The sequence below is a fragment of the Labrus mixtus genome, chromosome 15 (genome assembly GCF_963584025.1).
Source record: "Labrus mixtus chromosome 15, fLabMix1.1, whole genome shotgun sequence".
In the NCBI taxonomy this organism is placed as follows: Eukaryota; Metazoa; Chordata; class Actinopteri; order Labriformes; family Labridae; genus Labrus; species Labrus mixtus.
In genome coordinates this window covers 16,660,550-16,674,285 of record NC_083626.1, presented here as the reverse complement: position 1 = coordinate 16,674,285, position 13,736 = coordinate 16,660,550, and the positions used below count along the sequence as shown (strand labels likewise).

Sequence of the window (13,736 nt, the reverse complement as noted above, 5' to 3'; positions counted from 1 at the left end):
GTGAGGTTTTGTGTTGAAGTAACAGCCTAGCAAGCCAAGATGTTCAATCCATTTATTTGTACAGCAGAATGGGGCAGTACAGTCTTAAGAACTGATCGGCACACAGTTGCAGTTTAGTGTGAGGGTTTAACACTGCACATAATATAGCTAACAAGTAACTGATCAAGAGTCGGCCTACTTCAAAGTCATGTAACACTTACAGTATGATGTGGCCTTACAGACGTTATGGAACATATACAGTATATGATGTCGCTTTACACAGCAACTGCTTTGCGTTCACTTGGCATTGACCAATACACAAACGGTCGTTTACAGTGAAGAGTGCAATATCCTAAGTCTCCAAACAAAAACCAGCGTATTAAAATAGAAATTTGCATACATGGATAGAAGGATGGAGTTCTTTACCATAGGAAAGAGATTTTGGCAAATAAATCTGGGATAATACGAGTCCGTTTTTCCTTTCACAGAGGAAAAGCTTTACAGCAATGGAGGTGGGGTTGTCAACGTAAGAGAAAATGCATTCTAGATGCAGCAGCGTCAAAGTTGCTTTATCTTCATTTCAGTCATCGTAGCTTGCACGGGCAAAGAGACGTATACATCAGCGGCGCACAACAGAAAACACGTCAATATTCCTTCATCTCTGACAGACACTGACAAACAGAGAAAGTCTAACGTGCAGGAACAGAGCTATGCTGAGGATCCTGCTACTCTGAAATGTTAGGACAAGTAGAAATACAGTCCAAATCCCTGGCAACATATCACAATGTGCCGTTTCCGTAAAACTAAGCTTGTTAGCTACAAAATCAGGTGACTACTTTAAAATTCAGATTCAAGTTTTTTTTTGATGCAGCAAATTTTAAATAAACAATAACACCAAAACATTCACAAACTTCATATTTATCCAGTCTGAAATCAAAACCCTGATATGGGATGGTGTGCTTTATTTCTGAGATCAGCTGCCTTGTGCGGTCCTGTTTCCTTTCCCTGTGTGCTGCTGACAAGTAATGTTACTCGTGAAACCTTGTCCTACGGAGGTCTGTGATTTATTAGATAGCCAAAGGAAGATTTGCTTCTGTAATGTAGCAGTCCTGAGCACAGCCCTACACACTGACCCAACACAACTCTTTCCCAACACAAATCCAGAAGAAACCATGAGTATCTCCATGACAACATCTTCCTTACAGGAGATGGATATCTGTGCCTAACAGTCTTCAAATCTTCAGTTATGCTTTTTTTTTTTTTTTCAATTATTCCTTGCCCCATACTGATATAGTTTTGCTTTGGTTAGTCCTTGCACATGTATAAGTGGGTTTGGGGCCAGTGGAGTGTGTGTGTCTCCCTGGTCAGTCCCTGGCCTTCCTCTAGACATTCTGCATCTCCTTGCCAATTTTGTAACTTAGAATCTTATTCCAGTCAATCTTAGTGCGTGTGACGGGCAGCTGGCGACGCAGGGCCTTGAAGGTGGTGTCCGACATGGTCTGGTAGTTCTCACTGATTGCAGTCTTAAGGGGAAAAGAAGTGGAGAGAAACACATCTTCAGTATAATATTTATTTTGCTTTTTCATTAATCAGTATTCAGTATTGTATGTTTTAATAAAACTAACATCTGTCATTTTAGTCAGATCTATAGAACGTGTATTGACTACCACAGCTGAAACTGTTGTATTGGAATTTTCTAATGGACATTGGTGAAAAGATGTTTTGTAGTGTTATATTTTAGTATATGTATTAGGTATCTCCTCTCATATTTAGTGTTTTATTTGGTAAAATATTATTGAATGTTGTATATTTTACAAACGTTTACACAAAGGCCTTAATAGGGCCCAGAGTTTGAAATTAGCGATAGCTTTAAACTGTGTGCAGCACATCGGCATCAGAATGTGAACTGACACTTTGTTTAATTACATTGTCCCTATTAAAGAAATAAAAAATTCAATTCAATTCATTATATGGTAGCTTACCTGGTAGTCATTTTCCGCGTTCTCAATGATGTCAACAAATTCCTTGGCTGTCTGGCTTTCATTCTGTTACAAAAACATATTCAACATTGTCAATTTGTCATTGACAGAGATAACCTTTTGTGTATAAACCTGAAGTTGAATTATTCAGTCTTAAAGTATGTATACAACATGAGGTGCTAAAAGACTAAAAACGATGTTACTTACAGTCACAGGTATTGATTCTTCTACCTCTTTATGGCTAACCAGCTGCACATTCCCATCCTCATAGTAGTGCACCTGGATACAGAAGAACTCCATTAGTAAGCTGAAGTTTTTGGAAGAAAAAAAAATAATAATAATCCACGTGTAATTTATGTAGTTGAGATCACTGAATTCATTTCACCTGAATTTTTAACACTCCCACCACCTGTGCAGTGGATTGACCGAGGGTAAGCTTCCACTCTGACCGACAGCGCCCATTCCTGAGTTTGAGATATGAAGAGAAGCGTTTTATTTTAATAAGACTTAAGCATTACTAAAACTGAGAGAAAACAAACAGAATATGTAGGAATATAAATATACCAGAAGTTTTTGGGTTGAAACTGATGTCCTTCAATGCAGGCTATGACTGTTTGCTGACCATCAACCGTTTTCCCATATACCTGCCATACAGAGATGGTATGGGTAAATATGGCTATGGGTTAATTGGATTTGATATTGCACAGATCACAGTTTTGTCAAATGTTTTTGGTGTTCCTTACAGTGCAAACTCCAGAGGGGTAGTGCTCTTTGACATAGGCACTAAGGGAAGTATCACAGGCATCTCTCCAGCTACTCAGGGTCGTCTCTCCTTCATATGGCTGCACGTCACTCACTTCTTTTCTTAGGTGGTCAAAGCGGAAAGACAAGCAGTTACGGGGGTCAAGGAAACGTCCCTGGCCAAGGTCACCATGCTCTGTGATCAGGACCTACAAAGAAAAGAACAGAAGTTGGGCAAAGTCTGGCTTAAAAATGTGCTCATCTGGAATAAAGGAAAAAGACTGAAGGATGAATAATACCGGCTCGTCGTAGCCCTCTAGTTTGGCAGGAGTGAACTGATCCATGTTATACTGGGCAAAGGAGCTGGACAACAGACAGAGGTATGATAAGTACTCGTGATTTGACACCAAAACATTCTGCCAAAACGTGTTTTCTATGACATATTAGGAACATGGATCATGCTAAAAATCCGTCAATGTCTAATATGTAATAAGCAACAATTTGCAAATACTTGCCAAATAAAAAGTCAGAAATGTTTTGCTTAAATAAGTATTACTTACTGTGATGCACCCTCCCTAAGGAGGTTGTCATTGTTGAGAAGAAGCCGCACATCTACAAAGACAAAAAAAAAGACAACAACAGAAAAAAGACAAAAATAAATCACTACTTGCATAGATCTTTATGGGATATAAAATACGATTGTATTGTTAGAGGCAAAATAAAAGCTGTTTATTGATACTGTATAATTTAATATGCATGTTTAAATTGGGTACTTCTTACCATTGAAGACCTCATTGAACTCTCCTGGGGGGGCATGAGTCACAAAGTTGGCCGCAATGCGAACCTAATGATGAAAATAATTTAAGCGATCAATTCATCCTTCATGGTAATATGTACCTACTGTTCACTGAGCACAAAGAGAACAACCAACACACTTAACTTATTGGAACTGTGATATTAAACTTACAATAAGTACCACAAATCAAAGCTCTTTAACAAGACTACGATCAAAACATTTGTACTGAACATTTTTTGTAATGCGTGTCAACGATGCATGTAAAATTGCAAGCATTTTCAGTAACCAGTATATTGAATAAAACTGACTAATAAGGAGACAAATGGATTAATTGACCCAAACATATGATGAGCATTGCTTTAATACACTTCACGTTTAAGGTTTACCTCTGAATAAGAAACTGCTTGTGTTGGCATAAAACCATGTCCTCATTTTCTCTGTTGACCATCCCATGTTTTTATATCTCATATGTGTCCATGTGTTAGGAGAATACCCAAAGTCTTGTTTCTAGCTTTTACACAACCTATGAGTTTTTCCATGTAATTGTCTTGTTGCTTACCAGGTAAATATAACAGTCTGACTGCAGCCTGTCATTCAGTATCATTTAACTAAAGTGGTAATGTGGCCAGCTGACACAAGTATTACAGATGGTGTCACTATCAGGCTGCACTTACTCTTTAGACACCCCATATCCTGATCTGAAGCCATGTGACGGTGAGAAGTATTTGAGCTGAAATTGAATCTGGTTGACCCAGAAATCCAGAGCAAAGTAACGTTAGCTGCTAATGTTAGCTAACGTTATAAGAGAGGAATACGTAGCTCACACTGTCATGATTGCAGGCTGACAGTGTGCACAACAAGACTGCAAAGAATCGGGTATCGGTTCATACATAACCTATCATTTTTATTCATGCATAACTTCTTTAAAGTTTTTTTGCCCAGGGTTTAAACCCCTCAATTTGATTACGCCGCTAACGAACTAAGCTTTTACTAGCATTGGATAGTTGGCTAGTGGTAGCGTAAAGACACAAGTTTATCATTTCCATGTGTAAATAAAAACGACATTCTTTGTTTAAAACTTCAGCATTAAACCATCTGAAAATTAGACAATAGCAAACTCCTTAAAAATAAGAAAAAAAATGCCTTGAGCAAAGAATTTAAGGCTCCAAACCTTCTCTTCATCTGACAGCGGCTCCTCAAAGTCAGCCATCTTGGCTCTTTGTGACCCCACCTACCCAAACTGACTGACAGAAACTGCAACTCGTTGTCATATAGGTGTAATTTTGGCTAAAACGTAATTTTAAAACGTGTTCAATTCAAATGTATGTTTCACTTTGACAGAAAACGATACACCAATTCATTCGGTAACATTGCATGAACATATTTTAAAATAGAGTGCGTTGATTTAAAAGTAATTTAATTGGTCGTGTGCTTCCGGTTGAGAGTTGTGAAGTTGATACGCCTTCAAACTAAAACAAGAGCCACACAAGACAGATGATAGAAAAAAAATCCCACCTGAAGTTACCCTTTCAAACTGGCCGGCATGTATTTAATACTCCTGTATGGCATTTTAAACATCGATTATTTCGTTTTCTTTGTTCTTACTCAAACTGTTTACCAGTGGGTTTAACTTTATTTTTTTAAGTTGACACCGGAAGCTTAAGCAGATGTTCGTTCTTTCTAGCTTTGCAATGGAACACCTACTCCGTTGTATTTGTAACGACTTGGTATTTGCTAACTAGCGACACACACCGTCTCTATCATGGAGTCACAGGTATGAGGAGACTATACTGACTTTTTCTTTGATTCTGAACAGATACAGGCCTACACAATTTATCCGAATATATGTGAAAGCGTGTAGCGCCTGTTCATTACGCTGTCATGCCATTTTTGTAAAAAAAAAAAAAAAAAAAAAAAAGCAGAGAGTCAGTGATCCTGTTTGCTGTGAGCTGCTACAGGAACTTCCTGGTCAAATTAAATCCGCCTTGTTACAAAAGGACAACCTTGTTTTATTTGTTTATTTCTCATAACTCAGCAGTTGCTTTCCTTAGTTGCAAGAAGATATTGTTTGAATATTTTAACGGACTTTTGTTTTCGGCTGGAAACTGTTTAGTGTACAAACTTATGTATGACTGGCTGGCTAGCTTTACTAGCTAGGAAATGAATAGGGCATTGTTTACCATGCGACAGTGTGTTTCGCTGAGGCGTAGTTTGAGTTATTCTGCCGCTTGTTATCAGGTGATTACCAACCCTGAGGAAATTGTCCGACTCTACAGAGAACTCAGCCTCTTCCCTTCCTTGAGCAAAGCAGATTTGGGACCTGTCATCACTTCTCAGTATGGAGGCAAATACAGCAACATCTACACAGGTAGACTTAAACTTTGCAGATAACACTATTTTCTGTGTCTATATTTGCAGGGAAATTGATTTTTTGTTATTAACTTTCCTCTGCAGAATGGAGCCAGCGTGACCTGGAGAGGAATGAGAATGTCAAGTTTTGCAGACAGTACATTGTATTCCACGATGACAAGTCGGTGGTCTTTTCTGGGGCCTCTGGAAACAGCACTGAGATCAAAGGAGAGTATGTAATCATTTTCACATGTTGTCTGTAAGGGATTGATTAAGTTCTTGTAGACCTGAACCAACTGACCCATTAATTGTGTTCCTCCTGACAGATTGCTAAGTAAAGATTCCCCTTCAGGTGAAATGAAAGCTGTTGTCAGAGAGTGCATAATCAAAGGAGAGGACATACAGTTTCTTGAGGTGTGTGGTCTGTCCGTCCGAAACAGGCTCAACATTGAGTCCTTTCTACCCTGAAAAATGCATCCTTTCCAATTTTAAATGACCCCTTTTGGGGTTTCATCTACATCTATCTTTCAGTCATCTGCGCCTTTAGCCTGGGTGTAAAATGTTTTGACTCTCTGTGATCTTTTAGATCTGGAATAAAAACATCAAGATGAAGAGCATCAATCTAACAGCTTTAAAGAAGCACGGCAAAGTCTATGAAGATGGTGAGTCCTCTGCACTTTAGATAACTGGTTGCATAAAATCTTGCCTTTAAATTTGCCGTTCAGGTGTCAATAACACTTTGTTTGACTTCCATAGACCAGTTTGGCTGCTTGGTTTGGTCCCACTCTGAGACCCACCTCTTGTACGTGGCAGAGAGGAAGAGGCCTAAGGCAGAATCTTTCTTCCAGGTCTGTTAGCAAAACTGTGTTAATCAGTAAAAGTAGTAAACTATGAAGGGCAGCAAACAGCTGCAGTGTTCGTCATTGGTTTGCGGTGTCTGCCAATTCAATACTGGGGTTGTATTCAATACTGCCTGCATCTAACAGTGTGTATTATTAAGTAATGCATTGTGCAAACAATGCCAAACATTTGATTGTTTTGTTTTACAATGCTAAGCTATGAAGAGATTTACACTCAAAACAAAATCACCACACTGGATCACATTTATCTCAAAGCACACAATCTAAGTAAGCGTATCACTGAAATGCAAACTTAGACATTTAAAAAATACCTTCAATTTAAATACACTCCAAGTATTTTCCATTGCTTTTCAAAATGAAAATGCTTTGACAAATTCACACTGATAGGGGTGTGGCCCTAACAAGCAGGAAAAGCAGGTTTCAGCCTTCCAATTAATTTCATGTAGATAAAATATTTACTGTAGGAGTGTGACATTCATTTGTGAGATAATGTCAGACTAGTTGCTATAAAATCTTTGTTCTATTATATCATATTTTTTCTTCATGTTTCTAGGCTGACTCATCTGTGTTGTCTTCCACTGGAGATGAGGAGGAGACCGCAAGGGTGGAGAAAAAGGAGGCTGTGAAAGTGAATACAATGAATACTTTCAAAAACATACATACAAGATTTTCACTTTTCAAAAGTGTCGTTGAGTTATCAGTTTACATTTGACTCCGGCTTTAGTGAAAGTGTTTTTGTGTTTTTATCCCTGCAGGGGGAGCAGTTTGTCTTCCGTGAGGACTGGGGAGAGGCACTGGTTAGTAAGAGCTGTCCAGTGCTTTGTGTTTTGGATATCGATGGTGACAACGTCTCTGTGTTGGAAGGAGTGCCTGAAAATATCTCACCTGGGCAGGTTGGTACAGCAGTCTGTGTGTCAGTTCAGGAATCTTTTTGTGCACTTGTATTGCTATTGCTACTAGGCCTGCTGTTGTGTTTTTTTAAACTCTGTTTCTTACTCTGAAGGCATTTTGGGCTCCAGGGGACACAGGTGTGGTGTTTGTAGGCTGGTGGCATGAGCCTTTCAGACTTGGCCTCAAGTACTGCCCAAACAGGAGGTAATAACATTTTCTTTACTGAGAAGAATGACCTCTCGCTGATCCGAAATGTCTTCATGCTCATACTGCTATCAATTTAATGTCTTTAATGTCTCTGTCAGGTCATCTTTGTTCTATGTGGACCTCACTGGTGGGAAATGTGGTAAGTTGCTGACTCGCTCCTGTCTTGTACTACCTTAGTCATAAACATATGACATACATAAGTATAATGCCTCCTGAACCAGTGACAATTCTCACAAAGTCTTGTGCTTTTAATCTCCTATGAGTTACCGGTAATTTATATATAAGTATGAAATTGTTCTTGTGTAGCTCATTTTGCAGAACAATTACATGTGCATATGAAGTGAGGCGCTACTGTAAATGTTTGACACAATGGTGATCATTGATTTGGACTTTAATTTCCACATCAGACAACTGTTCTGGTCTACATGGGTTTAGTCTTAGTCAAATACTGCTGCCATTTTTGTCTTTGTGTTTTTGCATTTCTTTAGAACAGCTGTCATCAGGCACCAGTGCAGTGTGCTCCCCCAGACTGAGCCCAGATCAGTGTAGGATTGTTTACCTGGAATGTTCTGTGTTTGGACCACACATGCAATGCAGCAGGCTCTGTATGGTAAGACGGGCCACTTTCACCATTTACACATTGACACTTGTACTTTAATTTCTGTACAAAATGCCCTCTCTTCTTACTTACTTACTGGGTAACACGAGGCGCAGATGGCCAAGCTGTCAGGTTGCGCCCCATGTACGAAGTCTATAGTCCTTGAAGAGGTTGGCCCGGGTACGAGTCCGACCTGCAGCTCCTTACAATCAAGTCATTTTTTAAAATAATTTGTTCTTCTATCTGCTTGCATGTTGCACATCTAGTATGACTGGTATACTAAGAAGACCTCGGTGGTGGTGGACGTGGTGAAGAGGCCTGGAGAGGGTGAGAAACTCTCGGCAGCGACACAAATAAACATGTTTTTTTCATTCCATATCAAATTTGATTGTGTTTGTGTGTATTTGTGTGTATTTACAGATGGCTTTGCTGGTATCTACAGTTCTCAGTTGTCCCCTCAGTGCTGGTCAGCTGACAGTCAGCGCATAATCCTTGCTTGTCCTCAGCGCAGCCGCAAGGTACAGAAAAGCTCTGGGAAATGGCTTGTTATTATTACAAAAAGACACATTTTTATTGTGTATTTTTCACATAGAAAGATGTGAAGGTGGAGACTTAATTGTACACATTGTTTGTGGTCTCTTGTAGGATCTGTTGGTTGTTGATACAAGCACTGGGAGCCTCACCTCTCTGACTTCAAGTGAGTCACTAGACACATTTATAAGCCTGGGAATTGCTCATTCCCAGGCTTGGGAATTGAATCTGTCCTCCCCTTATTTTGTTGTTGCCTTCTTCTCTTATAACACATTTACCTATTTTATTACTTTTGTTGCAGCCATAGAACCTGTTTATTTCAACCTGTGTCTACTTATGTTCTGTGTTTGTCTGAAGAATCTGATGTGGGTAACTGGTGTCTGCTGAACATAGAGAGAGATCTGATGGTGGTCAGCTGCTCCTCTCCAAACAGCCCCCCCAGTCTGGTAGGTTCCTTACTTTTCTGAGCAATGTTTTTTCTTGAGCTCTTAAAAATTCAGCCGATCCTGTGATGGAGAAGTAGTACCGGTATATGTCACATACTCTAATGTCATTTCTGTGTCCAGAGGGTGGCTTTCCTTCCCCAAAAAGACTCTCAGGAGGAAGTGGTGTGGATTACTTTGGAAAACTCTCAGACGTTGCAAGATATTGATTGGCAGATCTTGACATTCACCCCTCCTCCAGAGCAAGACAACAGTCAATACCGTAAGAATTCACATTTGAAATAAAAATTTCAGAAGAAATGTTTTGCAGGAAATCAAAAAAACTTCTGTTTGCCCTTCAATTTGTTCCACACACATCAACAACACAAACAGCTTAAAGTATTAAACCTCTCCATGATGATGTCAGCAAAAAGTTGAAACTGTCAGGTCACATAAACCCTTTTCACACATACGGAAATCTCCTGAAAAACTCCGGAGATTTCCAGTAGGAGCTGTATGTGTGAATGCAACAGCCAAATTTTTTACTCCGATATTACCCGGAGTTTATCCGGCCAGACCCCTAGTATTTTTTCCGCAGATAATCCGGAGGAGCTTATGTGAGAATGCAGCAGGATATTCTCCGCAGATTTCCATTTCAGCCAATGAAAAGAGAATGACGTTTATATACAGTGACCGGCTAAAGTGTCTGCCCGCGACCACTACGATCTCGTGCACGTAATTAAACGGCTGCATTATGTTTTCTGTTCGTCTGTTCTGTTGTTTATTTACGTCACGTCTTTCGTTGGGAAATCCCCCACGCCCCCTCCCCTCTGACAGGGAAAGTCCCTCGCTGTGAGGAGCATATGTGAACGGCTACTTCGGGAGAATCTCCGGAGAAGTTCTCCTGTAAATATCTAGATATTATCCGGTACACATGTGAAAACGGCTATGGATAAGATTTATCACAAAGTTCTCATATTGAGTTTGGTTGGCTGTGCCATGTATGTTGTAGTAGGAAGCCTCTGAGGTGACTCTGTAATGTCAGGAAGAATAATTTTGTCTTTCAGTAAATAAAGGGTTAAATAGATTGTACTGTCTGTATGACACATAAAAACTGTGTTTGTAATCTTAGGGGGACTATCTGATTAATATTCTATATATATATTCTTCCAGCTGGCCTTGATTTTGAAGCTTTGCTGATCAAACCAAAGGAGGTTAAAGATGGAGTGAAGCTGCCTCTTATCGTCACTCCTCATGGTAAGTTACTCTCTTATGTGCAAACAGAATCAACAGTCAGGAAGTATTACATCCATTGTAGTGTTTTATACAGATTCAGGTTGTAAAAAACAAAACAAATGTATGTGTAGAGTGTGCTAAATAGGAATTTATTTTCAGGTTGAAATCTGTCAACCTGTTTAGTGATTTGTTCCTTTCAGTCATGAGCTGCTGCTACATACAAGGTTGGCATCGCCAACAATGGTTGCTATGACAATGGTGGCCTTAGTTAGAAAATGTTTTATCTAATTCTCAAAGAAAAGGTTTATTAAAAAATATAATTAAATATATAATATATATAATATAATTTAAAAAATATATATTCAACATGTATTTTTCATGCAAAGCTATTTTTTTTTTAAAAACATTTATTCATTTTAGATTGATCACATAAAGACACAGAGATGGCTTTGACAACAAACCAACTGTGTTTTAATTTCTTTTACTAAGGGGGTCCTCACTCTGTGATTGTGGCTGACTGGATTCTGTCATCATCTGTGCTGTGCCGGATGGGCTTTGGCATATTACTGGGTAAGTTAAAGTTTAGTGTGTAGTTGGTTGTGTGAGCTTTCTCAGAGGGTTTGACATCATCTTTTTTAGGAAGTGTACTCGGTGGGTAAAACTGAAAGGCAAGTTTCACATGCTGTCTCCTTCCAGTAACAGACACCTGGTGCACATTCCAGTTACTTACTTTCGATAGACTAGAAAAGTATATCGATTGTACTTCCTAAGACACTAAAGTTTTTCCTATTGTATCTAAACATGAAAATATCTGTCTGGAGCCCACTGTTTTTGCACACCGGCATAACAAGTCTCATTATATTGTTACCTGGTACTTTTAATGTAGAGGGGAAAAAGTTTTATTGTGGAAGTATTCAAACTAATAGACTGCTGATGATGACTAGAAACTGGTCTTGCTTCTCTATTGCTCTTTTCTGATGTAAAAGATACATTTGTTTTGTTTCATTGGGGAAGTTGCAGCTGCTCTTTATTTCCAGAGTCTGTTGAGCCATTCTCGATAACGCTGTCATGGAAGCAAAAAACAAAAAAAAACATGCCTGGTTCACTTTTTTTGAAAAGGTTGTCTTTTTGATTTGCCCCAGAGTTTGAAACAAAACAAAAGGTCTTATGCTCGTTTACTTTTCCAGGGTACTATCAGATGTTCAAAATCTGTCTTAAATGTAATAAGTAACTATAATTATACATCTTTGTCATCAGCATTGAAACATCCATGTCAATCATGTCGATGTGTCTTTTTTTTCATCTTGCAGTGAACTATCGTGGCTCTATTGGGTTCGGGCAGGACAGCGTCCTCTCATTACCTGGAAATGTTGGCACCCAGGATGTCAAAGATGTTCAAGTAAGAACAAAAAAAAGTGTTCATAGACATGCTCATTACATTTTGAATTCATGAAATTGATTAACAATAAAAGGTGTGCTTAAGCTGGTAAAACAGAGTTAAGGAGTTTCTTTATGCTGATATCTAACATATTGATTTATTGGTTGATTTATTTCAGACATGTGGAAACAAAACAATAGAAAACAAAAGCTGTAGTTAAAAATATGTAGAAAACAAATAAAATAAATCCACAGTAAAATAACTAAAAGTCAAAGTCCTCCATTCTCTCTAACGTTTTACATGCCCGAGTTAGAAGAGGTTCATACTTACTGTTGGTTGGTTTCTGTATTTAGTTGTTGTGTTACCATAGTTTCTGTTTAGGTTGTTTGTTTCTTAAAGTTTTTCTCAAATCTTGACTTGTCTGCCTTCCCTCTCACAAACCCCCCCTCCTCCATCAGTTTGCTGTTGAAAGTGTTCTGAAAGGTGCCGAATTCGACATGCAGAAGGTGTCAGTTTCTGGGGGCTCCCACGGTGGTTTCCTGGCCTGCCATCTCATTGGCCAGTACCCAGGATTCTACAAGGCCTGTGTGGCTCGCAACCCTGTCATCAATCTGGCATCGATGATTGGCAGCACAGACATCCCAGACTGGTAAGACTGTCACGTTGTTTTATATTTTCCTACATCAGTTCCGCACAATCACTCATCTTTCGTTGTTTTTTCATTTGTGCACCTGACATTTCTCTATGACAGCTGTGACCGAGTGAGGGGGGTAAAGGGCATTTGTCTGCCCCCCTGTTAGAGATGGGAGTGTTCTATAATGTACAAAACACAAATACCGTGGGAACAAAGGACCTCAAAGCCATTATGTGATTTATCTGTTGATGTTTAACCATGACTGTTGCAGGTGCATGGTTGAGGCCGGCTTCGACTACAGCACCGACTGTCTACCTGATCCAGCTGTTTGGGAACAGATGTTGAACAAGTCCCCCATTAAACACGTTACACAGGTAAGAGTATCTCTGCTTAAAGTCTACTTTTTGCATGTGACTTCATCAGTGTTGATACACAATATGGTAACTGCAAACAATCTCCCGTTTAGGTACAGACACCAGTGTTGCTTGCCTTAGGGGAAGATGATAAGCGTGTACCCAACAAGCAAGGAATTGAATATTACAGAGCGCTCAAAGCAAAGCAGGTCCCAGTGCGGTAAGCAACTAGACACTATTAACTGTCAGGTATATGCTGCACAACATGGCTTTTGTTGATCATTCACTAATGCTCTGATTTGGGTTTTTTAGGTTGTTGTGGTACCAGGGCAACAATCATGCTCTCTCCAAGGTGGATGCTGAGTCTGACGGCTTTATGAACATTGCTCTATGGATAATTCAACATATGTGTCAGTGATGGTAAATCAGATAACAGCAAATAACTGTGTAAGGGATATTCTACGTTTCTTTTCAAGGGCATTCTGACGTCCAAGCCAAAGAATTTAAAGTGCTTTCCAACATGAAGATTTCTTGTAAATATATACACTACTTGTAATCTGTCTGTAACTATGTTACTTGTTTCCATGGTTGCTTTATTGAAGTTGATGAAGGAGCGATAGTTTTAACACAGCACTTGAATAAAAACACATTTGATGCAGTTTTACTTAATCAGAAACACATTTAACCTGCACAGTTTGTTAATTTTGCAGTCTCCACATTAAAGAAAATAAAGGGCTTTATTTGTCTGTAAGTTGTGTTTGAGTTTATATTAATAAAGTTAT

At 39.1% G+C, this 13,736-nt stretch overlaps 2 protein-coding genes across 3 annotated transcripts; one reads left to right on the top strand and one right to left on the bottom strand.

The window, feature by feature from the left end:
- Positions 1-38: 38 nt before the first annotated feature.
- Positions 39-4,817, bottom strand: capza1b (capping actin protein of muscle Z-line subunit alpha 1b). Its single transcript, XM_061056800.1, has 10 exons — positions 4,667-4,817; positions 3,480-3,543; positions 3,260-3,311; positions 2,999-3,062; positions 2,702-2,908; positions 2,523-2,602; positions 2,344-2,422; positions 2,166-2,237; positions 1,962-2,024; positions 39-1,502 (listed from the first exon to the last, which is right to left on the bottom strand). The coding sequence occupies exons 1-10, from the start codon at positions 4,703-4,705 to the stop codon at positions 1,362-1,364; spliced, it is 861 nt and encodes a 286-aa protein (XP_060912783.1). The 5' UTR covers positions 4,706-4,817; the 3' UTR covers positions 39-1,361.
- Positions 4,818-5,146: 329 nt separating this feature from the next.
- apeh (acylaminoacyl-peptide hydrolase) lies at positions 5,147-13,705 on the top strand. Of its 2 annotated transcripts, XM_061056798.1 has the most exons (23): positions 5,147-5,269; positions 5,734-5,863; positions 5,950-6,076; positions 6,171-6,258; positions 6,431-6,506; positions 6,601-6,692; positions 7,258-7,332; positions 7,460-7,597; positions 7,708-7,799; positions 7,901-7,941; positions 8,291-8,412; positions 8,667-8,727; positions 8,821-8,918; positions 9,046-9,097; positions 9,289-9,377; positions 9,498-9,636; positions 10,527-10,610; positions 11,079-11,159; positions 11,900-11,988; positions 12,426-12,616; positions 12,873-12,975; positions 13,068-13,174; positions 13,267-13,705. In XM_061056798.1, the coding sequence occupies exons 1-23, from the start codon at positions 5,258-5,260 to the stop codon at positions 13,370-13,372; spliced, it is 2,193 nt and encodes a 730-aa protein (XP_060912781.1). In that variant the 5' UTR covers positions 5,147-5,257; the 3' UTR covers positions 13,373-13,705. The 2 variants fall into 2 exon arrangements, with proteins under 2 accessions (XP_060912781.1, XP_060912780.1); XM_061056797.1 differs by lacking the exon at positions 5,147-5,269 and having other exon boundaries at positions 5,641-5,863.
- Positions 13,706-13,736: the final 31 nt, after the last annotated feature.